This window comes from Megalops cyprinoides, chromosome 23 (genome assembly GCF_013368585.1).
Source record: "Megalops cyprinoides isolate fMegCyp1 chromosome 23, fMegCyp1.pri, whole genome shotgun sequence".
Classification (NCBI taxonomy): domain Eukaryota; kingdom Metazoa; phylum Chordata; class Actinopteri; order Elopiformes; family Megalopidae; genus Megalops; species Megalops cyprinoides.
Window position 1 is genome coordinate 17,808,775 of NC_050605.1, and position 18,531 is coordinate 17,827,305.

Sequence of the window (18,531 nt, forward strand, 5' to 3'; positions counted from 1 at the left end):
CCTTCCTCTCAGCCGCCTCTCATTGGAGAGCCTCAAGGGGAGGCTGTCCCCAGCGCCAGGAACGGGGTCCGCTGGCAGTCTGCACACCCTCTTCATGCGAGCCAGACAATACGGGGCAGACCCCAAGAGCGCTCCCTGCGACTCCGCTCCATTTCAGACCCATAAAGGCCACTTTTAACAGGCCTGGAAAGAGAGCACGCTCCCAAAAAAGAGGTCTGTCCATTGGGAGATGTCTGCTACTCCGTCTGCAGACAGTGTTTTATTGGAAATCTCTAATTTCCACTTTCTAGTCCCTCCAAGGCATGCAAGCCAGGAATGGTGGGGGGCGGGGGAGGGGGGGGGGTGGCAGACACCCCCCTTTTAGGAGCTAATCACATTACATTAGATTTTCTGTCGCTTTGTCTCTCGTGCCGAAAAAACCGTCACAAACAGACAAGTGAGGGTCTCTTGCGATCGTGGAAATCTTAACCGTTCCAGTTTTAGCCATCTGAGTGGAGGGGCCCGCTGCTTCCATGTAAGGGGACACTGATTAGTTTCCCCGATTCCTTACATAACCGCTTTCTTATGTGGTCGCCGGGCTCAGCCTTTACAGGCGTATTCCGTTTCTGGGCCGCTGCTTTGACGGCCTCATTAGCCGCAGTAATCTTGCGTGTGGATTGCAGAAATCTCAGTGCGTGGAATTGGCCTGGCGTGCACTGGTCTTGTGCATTTGCTTGGCAGATGCAATATCAAGGTCGGTTTGCACTGCTGGTTTTGCGCATATTATCCATTTATACAGTAGGGAATGTTACTGTAGAACTGTGGGAGAGGGGCCTTGTTCCAGGTGTTCAGCAGCAGTGATGTAGCAGTCATACCTGGGATTTGTCCCTGCAGCCTCCTGATTAAAAGATGAGCTCCGACTCTCTCTGTCTCCCAGCAGGCTGGAGAGGCTGAAGGTGGAGCAGCGGGGCCCGCAGGAGGTGAACAACATGCTGAACCACCGGGTGCTGACCCGGCCCGAGGCCCAGAACAACGAGCGCAACAGAGAGGCGGGGCCGCCGCCGGCGCTGCCGCACGCCGAGGAGAAGAAGCAGAAGGACGCCGAGAAGTATGGCTTCCAGAAGGACGGCGTGGAGCGGCCGCTCACCAAGATCAACAGCATCAAGCTGCAGCCGGCTCAGGCGGCGGCCATCGCGGCCGCCGTCACCTCCTCCCGGCAGGCCAGTGGCACCGGCGCCGCGCCGCCCGCCCAGTACAAGGCCCCGCAGGTGAACGGGTCCGGGGAGCGCGCCGGGGACCGCAGCCCTGGGGAGATGGGCAACGCCCTGCCCCCCCGGGCCCCCTCCCAGGCCCAGGCCCTGCCCCAGGAGCCCGAGAGGACCCTGCAGAGGACCAACTCCATGCAGCAGCTGGAGCAGTGGGTCCGGACCCAGAGGGGGCGGGGCCAGGAGGACGAGACCAGGAGGTGAGGGGTGAGGGGGGCAGGGGGGCGTGCGGGCTGCTGTTCGGGCGTGTGCTTCGGCTTCACGTGACATCGCTCAAGCCCTTACCGCGAAAACGCACACGAGTCCAGAACATCCGCGTGGGCCTGCAGGGAACACGTGGGCAGGGATCCTCCGACAGCATCAACTTCAAAAACTATAAAAAGCAACTGCGCCTCTGTGACGGTTCCTGCGGAAACACAGAACTGTTTATTCCCCCTTCAGGGGTCGTGTGCTCGGCCCCGCACACAGCCAGATTGAGCTGAGAGCTCGTAATGTCAAAGTCATACATGTCTGTCAAGAGCCACACTGTCATTTCTGGGCTTGCTTTGGAGCAGCAGATTCTGGCCTTCTTTTTCTCTTTTACTTTCTCTTGGCGCAGATGAAATGAATAACAGATCACTGTCTGTAATGTAGAGAGCACATTGCACTGGACATGATGTTGACAGCACAGAGAGGGGAAGAGAGAAAACTCAAAATCATGTGTGTTGACACTCATCAAATACTGATTCATGCTTGATATCTAATGAAACCCCCCTCCTTTTCCCAGTGACACAATTCACCAGTGCACTTCATGAAAGTCTAAACTTTCTCCTCCCTTTTCTTGCAAAGACTGCTTTCCTAAGACATTAAACTGTTCTGTCTATCGGTTTTGGTCCTTTTGAACTGGCAAATGGTTTTAAAACATAAACGTGTGTGCTGTTCTCTTTTTTTGAACAGAAAATTCAGTTCATAACGTTCAGTTGGCTACTCAGAACTTTCATCTGCTTACCAAAAGGGCCTTGCACGAGATGCTGCATCCCAAGATGTACCATAGAAAAAAAAAAAACGTAGTCATTAAACATACTGGCTGCAGTTCACCAAAAGTTCATATAAACAACAGAATTAGAGGAAGAATAGGAAGTATCTGAAGTTCACTTTGACCTCTTTTTTAATGGAGTTACAATGTCTTGGAATTAAAGGTGTGAGTGCTCTGTTTTCCGTCTCTGGAGGGGGGGGGGGGTGAGGGGGGGGGGCGGACGTGTAGGTAGCCTACCCCGGGGTTATTAGGTCTAGATGGGACAAGATGGGATTGTGTTCTCCCATAACCCAAATCGGCCCTTTATTTCCGACCGTATCCATTAAGGCCAGGTTTATTGAGGGCAATAAAGCTGCCATGCCTTGCTCTCTTATTTCTCTTGTTTTTCTCCTCTGCCGAATCGTTTCCAGTCTTACTCCAGCGTGCCCTGCGCGTCATTACCGTGCCCGAACATTGTGGCTGCACCCTCTCCCCCCTTGTAATTTGGTCCTGATACAGCAAATTGAAAATGACTCTGGAGAGAGATAAGACTCTCTCTGAAAAGACATTTTTAGGGAGCTGTTGTGGGGGTGGGGGGGGGTGGTTTGAGCGAGTATGTCACTTTGCATCTGATAACCACAGCGTTAAAAAAATGTCCCCGTAAAAGGGCCCGTAAACCAAATGCTGTGTATGTGGTCTTGTGATGGATGTGACATTTCTATTTATGAATGCAATACCGTACCGCTCACAGAAGTTGAACGGACAGGCCTGCCGCCTGCTTATTGCTGTGGGACCGAGGGGGCTCGTCCAGGATGTCCAAAGTTGGTCCATTTTATACATCCCTCGGTGGAGAGACTTGATAACCTCCTGTAGCGTGATTCTGTTTTTATTGCTACCTGTATTGAGTATAATTGTCCGTAATACCCCCTGAGGATAGCTGGCACATCTTGAAATGAAGCTGATCTTCTCAGTCCGTCGGCAATCCGCTGGCTCGGTTTCTCTAAGAGGCCTGCATGTTCATCGAGACAGTGGCTTGTTTCATGTTCCAGAATCTTCTACTGAAGAGCTTGAACTGAAGCAGTCTGACGCCAGTCTGAAACATCCTGTTAGATATTCTCACCCCTTCGCCTGTGTTTCTTCGTTGCGGTACCGCAATGGCTGGACTGGGCACCGTTAAAGAGTCATTTGACTCTCTGTTCCTGTCACTGAGTGTTGCTTGAGCTCCTTGATTGAGCCGTCTTGTCCCGTTCGTGCCGCACAGCAGGTTGTGGGTTCAGCGCTGGAGTAATCCACTTTGTCCCTGGGGTGTTTCTCCGTCTTCCCACAATCCCGCGTGTGAGCCTAGAAGGGGAGGTGCGTGCGCGACGCGTTCGTTTCTAGTTCATCCGTGTGGGTGCTGGCAGGCGACAAATTATTCAAATTAGCACCTCCTAATCACTCTCGCTGCCACAGAATGCAACAAGGTCATTCCAAAAATAGTCTGTGCTCTGCAGCGGCGGCGGGTCTTTCCAGGGCCCGCGCTCCAGGAAAATGGTGTCAGCCCACTGTCTACGAAGGGAGCAGTCTGTTTTATTTTCAAAAAAAAAAACAAATCATCACAGCCGTTAAAGCTGGAATGTATTTCCATAATTGAATTATTGAATATGTGCATAATTAGATGTGGTCTGGCTTAAATTGGCAAATTAGAGGGAAGTGTAAACGCTTCAGTCAGGGCCTTTCATTGACTTGTTCTTTCCTTTTGCGCTCTTTCAGCATCACCTCGTACCAGACCCTGCCCCGCAACATGCCGAGCCACCGGACGCAGGTGGTGCCCCACTACCCCGAGGGGTACCGCACCCTGCCCCGGAACAGCATGATGCGGCCGGACAGCATCTGCAGCATCTCGCCCTCGCTGTACGACCGGGCGCTGGGGCCCTCGCCGGCCGACAAGCGGCGCTCCATGCGGGACGACACCATGTGGCAGCTGTACGAGTGGCAGCAGAGGCAGGCCTACACCAAGCAGGGCCCCCCCGCCGCCTACGGCACCCTCCCCAGCCCCAAGACCATGATCAACCTGTCGGACCATGTGGCCCACTCCATCCCCCCCTCGCCCTCCCACGGCTCCCTGGCGCACTACCAGGGCTACTCCCCGCTCCGCTCCTACAACATGGGCTCCCGCTCAGAGGTGTCCTCGCCCGTCTTCCGGGGCGACGTCACCATGGACCGCCGTCACAGGGCGCACCTCGCCAAGGTAGGATTGGCCGGGATCGAGCCCGCAACCGTGACCCGATTAAGGACGCAGTCCTTTTTGCCTTTTTGGGGCCCAAGCCACTGTGTGAGGTTATTATAAACTGAAAAACAGACTTGCTTATCGATTAAGGCACAGATTTAATGTGATAAACTCAGTGTTCTGAAGTAGCTTGAAATGGCCCCACTGAAATCCCAGATCCCAGGTGATAAAGATGCAGATTATCCCTTTAAGTCATTCTTCAGGTGCTTGCTTACTTGTTAAGCCTTTAGGGGTGAAAACGTGTAAAATATGGTCCCGATCGTCATTGGGCCAAGTTGGCCAAGTCTAGACTACCACAAGACTACCACATCAAGTACCACTAGCTAACACATTCAGCACTGTGCAGCCAGCAGTTGTATGAGTTCCTCTTACATGTAAATGTTTGCCGTCCCCTACAGATGTATTGATGCTTTATGTGGCATTCACTGCTACTGGGCTATAAGCTCCCAACCTCACCAATACAGGATACAAAGCAAAAAACTGAAAAAAAGGATGAAAGTTTCTTGCTTTGTTCCTAAGAACCAAGGCTGTCTTGTGGGTTGGGAGTCCTATTTTAGCAGGCCTTCATTACATGGGCACACTCTGTTGGCAGAAGTTAAAATATGGTGCTGGAAAACATGTGTACCACCTACACATAGCAGCTCATATGGCCTTCAAGAGAGTGTAACTCAAGTCAAACAGGTATTTATAGGCAGCCTCTGTTTTTAAAAGTTGGCTTCTTATCCGCAAGGATGCCTTGGTTCCTTCAGTGATGGAGCTTGATTTTACTTGTCACTGAATTTATGATGAGCAGTTTATGATCCAGTGATGTTTTAGGGTTCTGTGATTGACCCTCACTCTGGTTCCCATTCCAGAGCAATTTATTTTTCTCTCTTTTTTACACTCTTTGCACTGGTTCTTGGAACAAAACACTGTTTGACGATGATGCTCACTTTGGCACAGGTTGAAAATATTTCCTTGCTGCAGAAACGGGCACAAGTGCTTTACATGCAGTGGTATCTTGGAAGCAGTCCTAGAACCCGAAGCAGTTTCTCTTAATCAGATCAGCATTAACTCGCCCAGGTCTCCCACTGAGTGACATTCTAATTTACCAATCGGGCTGCCCGGATTACACAAGGTCATGTGCATCACGGCTGCACAGGCCAGTCACTGTGTCTCCTTGGCCAGGGGCCATCCCTCTTTAGGTGCGCGCCCCTTGTTTGGACCATCACAATACTGCCTTCAGTCTGTTCTGTTTAACACAGTTTAAAGTCTGTTCAGATTAACACAGCATGATTCATTTTTTCAGTGAGAGCTTTCAGGCATCTAGCAATCGCTTCTGGTTCTTTGAACATACTTCTTTTTTTTTTACATTTTTTGGAGGATTCTTGGATTTTTGGGGTTGTTGGATTTACCAGCTATCCACACACGTGCACACACACACTTCTCCATCCCTGAGGCGGCGTAGTAATTTGTAATTGTCTGTCTGGTGAGTGGTGTTCTCTCCTGAATAGTGATGTTGAAAATTGTTTAAGGAGTGCCTCTCTTTTTTTTCTGTCATCCAAACCCTAAATTAGTTGGTGCAGTGAACCGGTTGTCTTAATTGATCCAGGCGAATGGAGACTGTTCCACCCAGGACCTCTGTGTGACTGTAATCATGACCATACTCTCCCCCCCCCCCCCCCCCCCCCGCCTTTCTCCCCAGCAGTATGGTTACCCGCCTGACCGACGGTCCATGCCGGCAGGGATCCCAGTGCAGACCATCACTCCACAGTCCCTACAGGGCAAGACGGTAAGTACCGCCTCCTCACCCCACCCCCGCGTCTCCTCTCCTGCAGTTCTGTGTCCTTGGAGAAGAGAGTCAAACACACATCTATTATATACCAACCCTGTCATTTCAGGGTTCAGTTAAACCCAGAGTTTTCTGTGCGGTTTTCCAAGAGGTTCCTACAAGGAAAAAGCAGATTTCATAATCACTGCCTTCCCCCTCTGCGCCTCCTCTCTCTCCCTCTCTCTTTTTTTCTCTCTGTCTGTGTACCAAGACAGAATTGTTGTTGGGATTCATTACAAGCAGATTCAGAGAGGACTTACAGGGATCCTGCAGGGAGAGGTTTTCATGCAAAAGGAATAAAAATGTGTTTACTGAAGGAGCTTTATTCTTACACTTCTCATAATCAGCTTAAAAATGTCCTTCTCTCGTGCTCTCAAAGGCTGTGTGTTTTTGAAATAATTTGGGTGAAGAAACACTTCCTGGAAAGCACATTAGAAGGAAAAATGGAGCAGTGTGCGTGTGGAAAATGTCACCTTTTATGTTGTCATTGTTTTTGCCATCCTTAAACTTCTGACTTCAGTGAACATCATCGGAGTTAAAAAGTTTATATGAATTGTAAAAGATGTGCCAGTTATAAGTATGGATTTCCTCAACAAAATGTCAAGTAGTTATGTTGTAACTTATTTTGTTGCATAACAGATGAAGGTAAATTCTCTGTGTTAGTAATTTTACATATTCTACATTTATTTGTTACTTCATTGAAATGTGGCATGTTTTTGTAAATGAGACTGTTAAATGAAAATATTTGCCACACGGATACATTTTTGTAGCCAATTGATGACCGCCAAGAAGCCCCCTTTTGAGTATTTGAATCCGACAGCTGAGGCAGTGAGCTTCACTTATTTGCATGGTTCACCTGCTTTGGCAGCTGTGAGTGCCAGTTTAGCCATGATGTGGTACTCTGATGCCATAGATGTAGCCATGCACGGATGGTCTGTTCTTTTCAAGGGGCTTCCATAGCCAATTATGGCTGAAGACAGCGTAGTTTCATAAGGGCCACATTAGACCACCCCTCTCATATTATCAGTACCAATAATTGAGTCATTAGCTGCACCAGTTAAGTCATTATCTCTATCAAAGCCAAGAATTGCAGGTCTGGTAAGCAGGACTCCCTAGTAACGGAACACCTGGCTGCAGGACTCCCTAGTAACAGAACACCTGGCTGGTTTTACAGGGTAGCACCACTTCACATGTGCCTTCCACAGCCGCTGTAGGGATAGCGTGGAAACGCGCTCACACGACGCGCTCACGCTGACAGCCACGCTCCGTGACGCGCACTCGCGCGTTTCTGAGGCGACGGAGATGCGCTCATCCCCCATGGCTGCGGAGGGCTTTGGCTGCGAGGTGGAGACATTAGCGCGACATATGGCCACGCTTTTATCGCTAATGCTCCTGATCCCTGGGAGCATCTCCGTTTCCATTTGCAAGTCTCAGCGTCGGTCTTTCACTGCACATCTGCGCAGCAAGAAACATCTGCAAATATCTGTGCGTCCAACTGTGTACCATGTACTTGCTGTATACACTTTTGTAAGTCGCTTTGGATAAAAGCATCTGCTAAATAAATAAATGTAAATGTAAATGTACCATAGCTCTGGGTAAGGGCAAGAGCGTTAGCTAAATAACGTAATGTAATGCACCATACATAACGCCTGTAACATACAGTACATGGGAATGTACATGTGTGGTTAAATGAATGACGTGTTCAGTTAACAATGAGGTTTTTCCCCCCGCTAGCCCTCATTCAGTAAATCTGATTGTGCCCTGACCTGCAGTTGAGTTGATTGAGACTATTTGAGTCCAGGGACCGCCTGGCGGGATTCAGTGTCCTCTCTTAGCAGAGGAAACAAATAGTCACATAGATTGTGCATTTACACCCTAATTAAAGAGGAGATGGCCAATTAAGATTAAGCACTTAGAAGCGGAGAATGTTTTCTTTTATCAGTAGAAGACACACACACACACACACACACATACATAATCGTTCCCTAAATATACACACATACACATACATACGCTCACTTCTATGAAGATCCATTTGCTCAGGTGTACTCAAAACACCCACGATGAATTGCAGGCAATGTCACTTGAGTGGAACCCAAAGAGCCACCTGACAATCTCTCTGACCCTGTAGGCATGATTCAAGTGCAGGTTTGAGAAAGCAGGAGTATTAGAAGCTTTTGCTACAGTTTGAAGTGCCACCTTTTAACACAAGGCTTCAATTACATGACATCTCAAGCAGGGAAGAAAAAACAATTAAGTGAATCCGTTCAGCAGAGAAATATTTCTAACTCCAATATTTGAGCACAACAGACTGGCCGTTGATCAGTTGTACTCCTTTGTGAGTTAGCCAAGAACGATATCAGGTTGCTGGTTTGACGTGGATTTGTCATTAAATCGAAATAACACAACTCTTCGGACAGATTGTTACGATCGGCGAAGGCTGGGCTTTGCGTCAGTATCTCCTTCAGGCATTGAGTGTGAGCTGTGGGGATCTCTGAGAATCTGTAGGAGAGATGCAGTGGTGGAGGACACCCTTGATTCAGGTTCATCGTGTCAGGGGCTCAGGCCTCTGTCAGCTGCACCACCCTGTTGCATCTCCCAAGCAGGTCTGAGGGTTGCCCAGGGGTTTCCACTGATCTGTTTCAGTTAAAGATATTTTAAATGAGAGAAGACCAACCGTAGTTCACATCAAGGACATATGCTCATGTCACACTGACAATCCAGTGTAGTGTAGCACAGCCCTGACCCGCCATTCAGTCCAGTCAAGACCAGTTACTCTGGGCTCAGTAAAGTACAGGCTCAGGTTTCATTCCAGATACCCCACCCTGCTCCTCGGGGGATCCCAGAGGCGAGAGGCGGAGCGAGGGGCGGTGGTGGGGGGGGGGAGGGGTGCAGCCTGCCTAACCTGTTGTCCTGTCTGGCTGTCCGTCCTGCGCCCGCAGCCCGAGGAGCTGACCCTGCTTCTGATCAAGCTGCGCCGGCAGCAGGCCGAGCTAAACAGCATCCGGGAGCACACTTTAGCACAGCTCATGCAGCTCAATCTCGATGCCGCCAACCCAAAGGTCAGCCCCACAGGTGACGTGTGTGTCGTGTGCCATCTCCACCAGCCCCCGGCCAATCATTAAAGGGAGGGGGTGTGGTCTGGGGAAGGCAGTGGGCGGGAGGGTGGCTGGGCGTGTGATCACCAGGCCGGGCCTCTTCTCCATCGCATATTGAGGGAAGACTGAGCCCTTTTTAACCTTGTTAACCGCTGTCACATTTTTTTGTTGGTTTTGTTTTGTTGTTACGTATGTGTATTTTTTGCATTTTTGTGTTATTTTTTAATACATGCAGCAAGTGTACTAAAAGCAGTTTTCTAATTATTATGAGCTAATTACTCTTAACCCTTGAATTACTGCAAATATGGGGCCATAATCATAAAATAATTACCAGCGGCTGTGAAATAGAACAGTACTGTGTATTTATAATGAAGATTTTAGATCATACTGTAGTTTCCATCAGGATATTTTTACTGATAGAATTTGGGATTGAGCTGAGAGTTCGGTAGTTTGTTCTTCTGTAGTTTGGTGTTTGGTTTTTGCTCTGGCAAAAACTGGTAACTTTATGAATATGGCCTAAGGATCTTACTCTCTCAATAACCTGAGCTGGAACAAACACATGAGCCATTTTTGACCTCTAAAATGACTCTAAACTGACATCAAAGGACTTCTCAGAGTCTAGAGGGAAGTCAGGAATTTGGGCTCTATGCTCTGTTGCCAGCTCTGAATTTGAATCTGAACATTGAGGTTCAGGGTGAAGAGGGGCGCTGTCGAGGGCCTGGTGTTCAAGGGTTAATGGTGATGTTGCCCGGGCAAACATCCCCAAGCGACACAACTGCTTCACTCTACCCTCTGCATGTCTCTGAGCAAGGAGTGAGCTCTCCGGCGTTTCTTATTTACAAACGCATCCGTTTCATTGGCTGCGCTTTGGAACGATGCTTCACTTTGGATTCGCTTCATATTCCTTTTGATAATTTGTATGTTTTTTTGTATGTTCTAAGATTATTATTTTTTTTGGTGTGTTGCCTGGAATTTTCAGTCAGGTGCTTGTGGTGAATGGTGAGGCGTACAAAGGCGCCTCTGATGGTCCTGGTGTTCCTGATTCATTCATACTCCAGGCTTGGGAGTGTTGCATGAGATAAATCACACATTCAATGCTACATGTGTTACCTGTGATGTCACATGCCACATTGAATGTTACACACATGACGTTTGCTCCACAGTGTTCTGGAAACAACCGCAACCTGCCCGCAGCCTGTTCATATAAATTATGTTGACAGATACGGATACCAGGACTTTAGCCTGTGTTTAAGTCAAGTTTATTACTTTATAAAGAGTTTCATTCCTTCCATCCAAACTGATTCACCTCTTGCTCTCTGACTGTCTGTGCGTCTTCCTTTGTGTCTGTTTTTACTGCCTCCCTCTCCTTTCCCTCACTGTCTTTTCTCCTTCCTCTCTCCTCCCCCTCCTCCTCCTCACTGCTGCGGACGCTAGAACGAGATTCTGTCCCATCACCTCCAAAGGAACCTCATGTATTTGGACAGCCAGGTGGGGGAAAGCTGTGTTCTCTTTGCCTTTCGCTTGTCTGGCCTGGTGTGTGTGTGTTTGGGGGGGGGGGGTTGTTGTCTGAACCTCTTAACATCACTATTTTTCCACTGAACTTCTCGAGAACCCAGACCGAACCGGACCACGCAGAACCGGGAAATAACTCAGCGGGGTTCTCTTTGGCTTCCCGTGTTCTTTCATTTCACACTGATCTAACACCAAAGTGTCCTGAACGCAGTGATCCCTCGTTCTGAGCCGGCCTTACGGTGGAGCGGTGAGCTTTTTTGTCCCAGTGCTTCATTATGAAGCATCTCTATGCCTCTGAACCTCCTGTCTTACAATTACAGACCCTAACAAACGCGATATAACAAGGCAGCTACCAATTATGCATGGGCTTCTATTAACAAAGCTTACATTTTTTTGTATTAAAATTGGATTATAGTCCAATCTTACCATTTTTTTGGTTCCTAATACTTTTAAAAGCATGCCTTGAACAAGTAATTGATGCAGTAGCACATTAATAGGCCCAGTGCCTCATGCTTTTTACTCCACCGTAGCTCTTGTTTCAGTACTATTAAAAGCCCATTTCAGAAAAGAAAGCAGACTCTGGTACATGATACATTTTTAAAGAAGAACAAATCCTTGAGGTATTCTATTTTTCCCCTCATTAAAACTTACCAGCATAATGTAAATGTGGAGTTCTACTTTATAGAGCAGACCATCATTGTCACATGAATATTGCAGGCAGTCACTTCACTATCCCGCTGAAAGTATCTCGTACTCTGTGGTGTAGCGTAGAATAGCAGCATGTTACAGGGATAAGGAGTGGTCAGAGAGTTCCTGAAATGTGTGTACCAGACGATGGGACGCCTACAGCATCCACTGCTTCCAGTTTCGCCCCATTGCAGGTGCTGTTCTAAAGCCATCACTGGAGGGCAACTGAGGAAAATCTCCATCCTAAAAGCCTCCTTTCTGAAGGCTGAATGTCTGTTGTCATTTTAATATATGCTGCTTTGACGGTTAGACCCCAGTGATCTCCCACAGGCCCCAGTTCCACAAAGATATTGTATCCCCACCATTTATGCTCTAGTTGCATTAGGTTCAAAGATATAAATTTGGTTGGATATTCATATCTCTTCTGAGCTGTAATTATGATTACATGCCAAGGGCCAGGGCTGTGGATGGTCATGCTCGACCAGGCAGGTCTAATCCTTGTGGACGTTTAAATGTAGTGTTTATTTTGGGAAGGACTTCACATTGAGAGGAAATTTCCTCGCGATGCCTAAATTATTCAGTCTCCTCTGTGTGTGAAAAGGTCATTCGCTGTCGTTTCCCAGGAACCATATAATAACGTGCTGCATTTACGGTGACATCTTTTGCTGCTGAACAAAACTGTTTCCAAGTAATTCATTATTGGATTTATCAGCTTCTCTCAACATGACTGTTCTGGCTGTCTCACACTGGCAGATAGAACAGTCATTGGTATCTGCTTGAGTTAAGCTAAGGCTGAGTTAAGGTTTACATATTTCTGTTCAACTGTTATTATTGCATAAGCTCAGCTCGTTGCTCTGTTCAGAGAGATACCTGAATTTTTCTAGGTGTGCTGATATAATGTGCAGTGTGTGATTTGCTGGTGGTCACGGAGTGATCTGTACGTGTGTGTGTGTGTGTGTGTGTGTGTGTGTGTGTGTGTGTGTGTGTGTGTCTGTCTTTCTGTCTGTCTGTCTGTCTGTCTGTCTGTGTATGTGTGTGTGTGTGTCTGTGTATGTGTGTGTGCGTGTCTGTGTGTGTGTGCGTGTGCGTGTGCGTGTGCGTGTCTGTGTATGTGTGTGTGCGTGTACGTGTGTGTCTGTGTGTGTGTGTGGAATGGAGCTATGCTTTAAACTGACGCTTGCTGTGTGTGCTCCTCCCCCCCAATCTGCGATAGATGAAGGAAAATGAACCTTTAATCATCATGAGTCACACAATGATTGAGAACTCGGCGCCAAGGCCACAGCTATACCAGCAAGTAAGGTCTTGGAAAACAAACGGCTTTTGCTTTCTCCTTTTTTTCCCCCCTTTTTTTCATCAACCCAAAAAGCCCCTGCATTTTTTTAAATGTTTTTGTTTGTTTTTTATTGGCCACATTCAGTTCTTCCCGGTGTCCTCATGACATTTTCTTATATATATCTTGTATTGTTTGTATGGGAGCACATCTGTGTCATCCATTGCTTTTTCTCTCTCTCCCTCCGTCTCGTGAGAGAGTCTGAAACGATGTGGGCATGGCTTATGATGTACGCTGCACCGTCCGGCTCACCCACCCTCACTGTAGATGACTATCGATGGCTTCCATTTCTACTGTATTGTGTGCTGGGCTGCTTTTATTTCACGTCTGCCGTCGCCGTGCCTCTGACGTGGGGGGGTGTTGTGCTTTGACGTAAACGCTTTCTGCATTTAGCCACGCGCTGGCTGGCGTTCGGTCTGTCCGACGCGCTAGCCACCCGGATTGCGCCGTTGGTCACAGCTGTTTTAAACAGTGGAAGTTGACGCTTAACTGCCATTGATTGCTCTTCAGCATGAGCCCAGGGAATTTCCCTCTTTTATTCAAATCGGAGGATTGTCGTCTTAACATTAACTGCCCGGATAAATGGGCTGGATGAAATTAAAGCACAGGGAGGCAGCTTTAAGCCTCATGGTTGACGGGAACTTTGTCCTACAGTCGATCGGGATGTCACATTGTAGCTGGCCCATCTCCCTCTAGACTGCCTCAGAGAGGCATTAGAGGGTTCTGATCTGCTACTGACCAGGGAATGAAAATGATCCCTCTCCCACTCGGACAGGAAACGTCCTGTATCCCATTCTCATTTCCGCGCCTGCTCCTCTAAATGCGTGAAGGCCAAATATAGCAGCGGTCTGTCAGGGAATCTCATTAGTCACACCGACTCCAGAGATGACAGACGTTGCCGGGGGACTGTAATCGCCGTGACGCAGCGTTGGATGGCAAGAGCAGTGGCCATTTCAAACACATCACAGTTTGTGTCCGGGCGGCCACAGTAAAAGATACCCCTGATAAATCTAATTACACCTACAAATAAAAGATCATCCTATAAAACTAAAGTGTTAACCTAATGTGAGACCTAGTTGGTGTTACATCAATATTCTCCCCCCCTCCATTTCCTCCTCATCAGATATTAAGGAACGTTTTCAAAAGGAGTGTTCTGCTTTGTGGATTTGAGGTGCTTTCAGCAGGTTTCACTTACCGATTTAGTTAAGAAGCACCATGAACTCTTTAAAATCAGGTTTAAAACATCGTCCATTTTTCTGGGTTAATCCTCACTCTCAGAAACTTTTAAATGCCTCCAACACAATGTCTCCTGCCTGCAGCATTTTGCATTAAACCAGGTACGCTGTGGTCCTGTCACTCCTGACATCGTGTGTTGGTCTACGTGCACAGCGCAAGTAGAAAAAGCTTTAAGTCCCATTTAAGTTGTTTACCATGGCCAGTGCAAAGAAATGTCCTGTTATTACAGAGCCTACTTTAAACATGTAAAGAGACGTCATTGAAACCACACAGTGTCCCAGAAGCACTTAAAGGCTTATAGACATTTATAGATGTCTGTGTGGACATTTATAGACGTCTGTATTCTTAGATGAATAATGCAGATGGACCGGTGTCTTTCGTAGCCCAAAAGACATAAACACCAGAGGTAATAAAGTCATTTTTTTCCCTGTTTAACTGTCAGCACAGAGATTGTAATGTACTCTCTGCTGAGGAGCACTTTTTAATAGAGAACCTGTGATGTGATTTCACAGTCTGGATTCTGTCTTAGGGCCACCCTGCCCTTCTCACAGTAAACCATTGTGAAAGAGAGTAAAATAAGTTGGAAGTTCATGCAGGCTCCTGTTATTGGGCACCGGATATGTGTTCCGTGTGTGCAGTATGCACTGTAATGGCCCATGCTGGAGGTAAGTACAGTGGTGACACCATCAGCGTTGTGAGTGGTGCTTTTCTCTCTGTCTCTCAGACTGTCCTTCTCGCTTTCTCTCTTTCTCTCTCTCTCCCTTTCACTCTATCTCAGACTGCCCCCCTCTTCCTCTCTCTTTCTCCCTCACACTCTACCTCTCCCTCTCTCTTTCTCTGTCTCACTATCCCTCACTCTCTCTTCTCCTTTCTCCCTTTCTCTCTCTCTCTACCTCCCCTCTGTCTCCCTCTCCCTCACACACTACCTCTCCCTCTCTCCCTCTCCCTCGCTCCCTGTATCACTGTCCCTCTCCTTCTCTCCCCCCTCTCTCCCTCTCTCTCCCTCTCCCTCTCCCTCTCCCTCTCCCTCTCCCTCTCCCTCTCCCTCTCTCTCTCTCTCTCTCTCTCTCTCTCTCTCTCTCTCTCTCTCTCTCTCTCTCTCTCTCTCTCTCTCTCTCTCTCTCTCTCTGCGCGCAGAGGTGATAAAAGTCCCCAGCTCGTGCCACTGTGTGACATCACTTCTTTGCCACTTTTGTAACCGCGGGTGTAAAAGTGCTGCTGCTCGCCCTCATTCCGTCCTGACATCGGCGCCGGCCACATCTCCATCCGCACCTGTTCAGCTCAAAGAAGTGTGTCTGAAAGCCAGCCATTTTACCCCGCCCTCTCTCACCGCACCAACCCCTGTGCACCTGGGTGCAGTCTGCATGCTCAGTGTGGAATGTCTCTGACATGCCTGTGGAGCCGGTCCACGTGTCTGTACTGTGGGAGTTTCTAACTGTGAAGATGTGTCGGTGCGTGCGTATGCATATGATGGATTACCGATATGCATATGCGCTAAACTGACTAAACCTCGAGTCAAATGCAGTCAAATTGAATTTGTCTTTGTTCGAACAAGGGGTTGTTTGTTAACTGTGAACTGTGTGTGATGTTGAGGGAAAGGCGGTGAAATGGGTAGTTAAGAGGGTTGGGGAAAGGTTTTAAGGGATTTAAAGAGGGTAATGGGGAGAAATGTGTTAAGAGGGGGCAAAGCTGTGATGTTTGTAACATGTGTAGGCAGGGCTTCAGCTGTGCTGCAGTAGGACATTCTCTCAGAGGTGAGGGACCGCCTGAAAGGCCAGGGCATCTAGACTGGCGTCTTTATGTAGATCAAGTACGTGACCCTGCCTATGCCCTCACTGCTCTACAGCCCAGAACCAAAAAACATAAGATAACCTTTCCCATAATGACTGAAGACCAGCCCGTCTCTTCATAAAGAGGCTGGTGCTGCGCGGCTTCCTGCCGCGAGGTGAAACTGGAAGCGCTTCAGCCTCCTCGCAAAACCGAGAACATCGCCTCTCACTGCGTCTGCCGCACGTCCGCTGCGGAGGAAGGACAAGAGGCTCTGCCTTTATTCCCCTCTTCATACAGCACTTAAAATCACATTGCAGAGCTGAATTACATAGGCACAGCCACAGGGCTGTGACAGTAAGGAGACTTCTTTAAAATCTCTCTCTCTCTCTTCTCCTTTTCTTGTCAGTAAAATACATTTACTCTCTTCTGCCCTCAGGCCCCCAGGTGTCTGCAGAAATGTCAAAACTGGCTTCTTATAACCGTTGATGTAAATATGAAATACTTCCTCCCTGTGCCTCCCCTACACCCCACCCCTCACCTGGTTGCCGTGGTAATGGCTGTCGCAGGTGCAGTCCAGCCAGTAGTGCTTAGTTGTAGAGCAGCAGAGCTAGAACTTTAGTAGCAGAACGGGGGCAGATAGATATGGTGCTCACATCCTGAGTGTCTTCATTTAGTTGTCAGTATCGATTACAGCCACTTCACATTGCTGCAGCACAGGGGAAAAAAAACTGGACCTCTTTTACGGTAGACAAGAGAGCAATTTGTTTTCCCCAAGCCCGGCATTTTAAAGGGTACCTTCAGCGAAAAATATGAAATTGAAAATGTCGTCCCATTAGCTTACGGGTTAGTACAGTAGGCACTTATTGTAAATGCAAGAAACTGTATTTCTCAATTTGTGGCCGCGTTTTCTTATGCTGTGAAGTCGGTGCGTGAAATTCCTCAGTATAGATACTAACCGTAGTAAATATAAAGAACAACCGGATGGGTAGAGCAGCTAGACCTGCCCTCCCTGTCAGCTGAGAAGAAAACCTCGGGACAAACTCAGTCAAAAAGGGGAAAGGCACCTGTGTGACACCATGTGCCCCGTTATTTGCCAGAAATCCTGTGCCCAAGTTCTGTATAAATGCACACTGAAGACTGCGATCCTTTGAAACATTCAGCTTAGGCTGAGTAACAGGTAGACGCCCCTGAACGTAGAGCTTTGTTGTAGAGCTGCATTAGGTCTCCTAAGTGTTGGTTGAAGACTGGCTCTGCCGTCTGACCTGGTGTGTTGGTTATGTTTTTTACAATTCTAATTGGCACTCGCTCTTGCAGGTAAACCCAGAGGACTACAGAGATAACTCTTACATGTACCGAGCAGAGGAGCTGGATATCGACGTAAGTGCAAGCAGAGAGAGGTGGTTTTATTCCCTTAATTACATGCCTCCATACTGGTTAAACATTGCTCCTAAAATTAAAGGACACTTTCTTTCCTGTTGTCTGAGCGATATTATATATATGCATATATATTGCAAAGGCAAAACATACCTTACATCATTATGTCAGTTAGCAAGTTCCAAGAATGAAGTTGAGCTCATGGAGAGAGGTAATTAGCCTGACCATGAAAACTGGGTAAGTTGTGGTTGTGTTTTTATGGCTTGACCACAGCGGGTGGTTGTGTTTAAAATATCTGATGAGGATATTCAGGATACTCTTAAAGCATAATCCTACTATGCGCTTCAGAAAAAAACCCCTGTTTTTTTCCCCCTCTGGAAAAATTGGAACCAAAATAATGGAAACAGGCAGAATTAAACAGGCTCAGTTAATTGTTTCCAGCCACCTTATTGCATTGCACGAGTGTCTAGAATAATTGAAAAAGCAATAGAAAATGATAGAAAACACCCATGCGCGTGTACACACACACACACACACACACACCTTTTCCCTGCAGTTGCTGCTGATGATTTTGCTCTCAACGGGGCAGTGGAAATTGATCTCCGTAAGCTTATTGAAGGCTATCATTTACCTTATAGGAGCACATAATCCCATCTGCATCCACCGCAAGTCATCTCTCTGCAGCTGGAAACGGCTTCGCCCTCCAACTCCCCCCCCCCCCCCCCCCCCCCATTTCCACAGCTTGCTGATGGGAGACAGTTTTACACAAGCACAAAGGCACACGGTGTTGAAATGTGCTGAGCAAATGTGTATCTTAACATTCACAAATCCCCCACACCCCCCTTTCGGTGCGCCATCTGCCTCCGCCAGCTTGTTCAAGTGCAAGTTAAGCAGGCGCTCTTCACAGTTTGGAAGAGCTATGTTGTGTCGCGCGTACTGTTATGTCTGTAGACGTACCAGTGGAAAAAAACGTGGAATTCCCCATCTTAACCTGTCTCCCTGGGAAATGAATGCAGTGTGTTTCAAACGTACTGTCATAAACTACAAAGGCCTTGGTTTTTTAGGTTTATTTAACGTGAGCGGAGTGAATTCCAAGCCGGAGTGAGAGAGAAAGAGGACTGGCTGTTTTGTTTTGAGGCCCGGTTGAGTGCACTCTCTGGAGGTTTGAAAGCCTATGACATGATGACGATGTGGAGTCTTCTCACCT

The 18,531-nt window shown here is 47.8% G+C and overlaps 1 protein-coding gene across 13 annotated transcripts in view; it reads left to right on the forward strand.

Moving 5' to 3' along the window:
- The window catches only part of plekha5 (pleckstrin homology domain containing, family A member 5), a 158,754-nt gene that overhangs the window by 122,548 nt on the left and 17,675 nt on the right, over positions 1-18,531 (forward strand). For 3 of the 13 annotated variants that reach the window (XM_036517654.1, XM_036517658.1, XM_036517656.1), the window contains exons 12-18: positions 917-1,444; positions 3,991-4,468; positions 6,192-6,278; positions 9,260-9,379; positions 10,850-10,903; positions 12,828-12,908; positions 17,265-17,327. In XM_036517654.1, coding sequence (XP_036373547.1) covers positions 917-1,444; positions 3,991-4,468; positions 6,192-6,278; positions 9,260-9,379; positions 10,850-10,903; positions 12,828-12,908; positions 17,265-17,327 — 1,411 coding nt within the window. The remainder of the gene's footprint in view (positions 1-916; positions 1,445-3,990; positions 4,469-6,191; positions 6,279-9,259; positions 9,380-10,849; positions 10,904-12,827; positions 12,909-17,264; positions 17,328-18,531) is intronic. The other 10 variants (XM_036517655.1, XM_036517660.1, XM_036517657.1 and 7 more) reach the window with 6 other exon arrangements.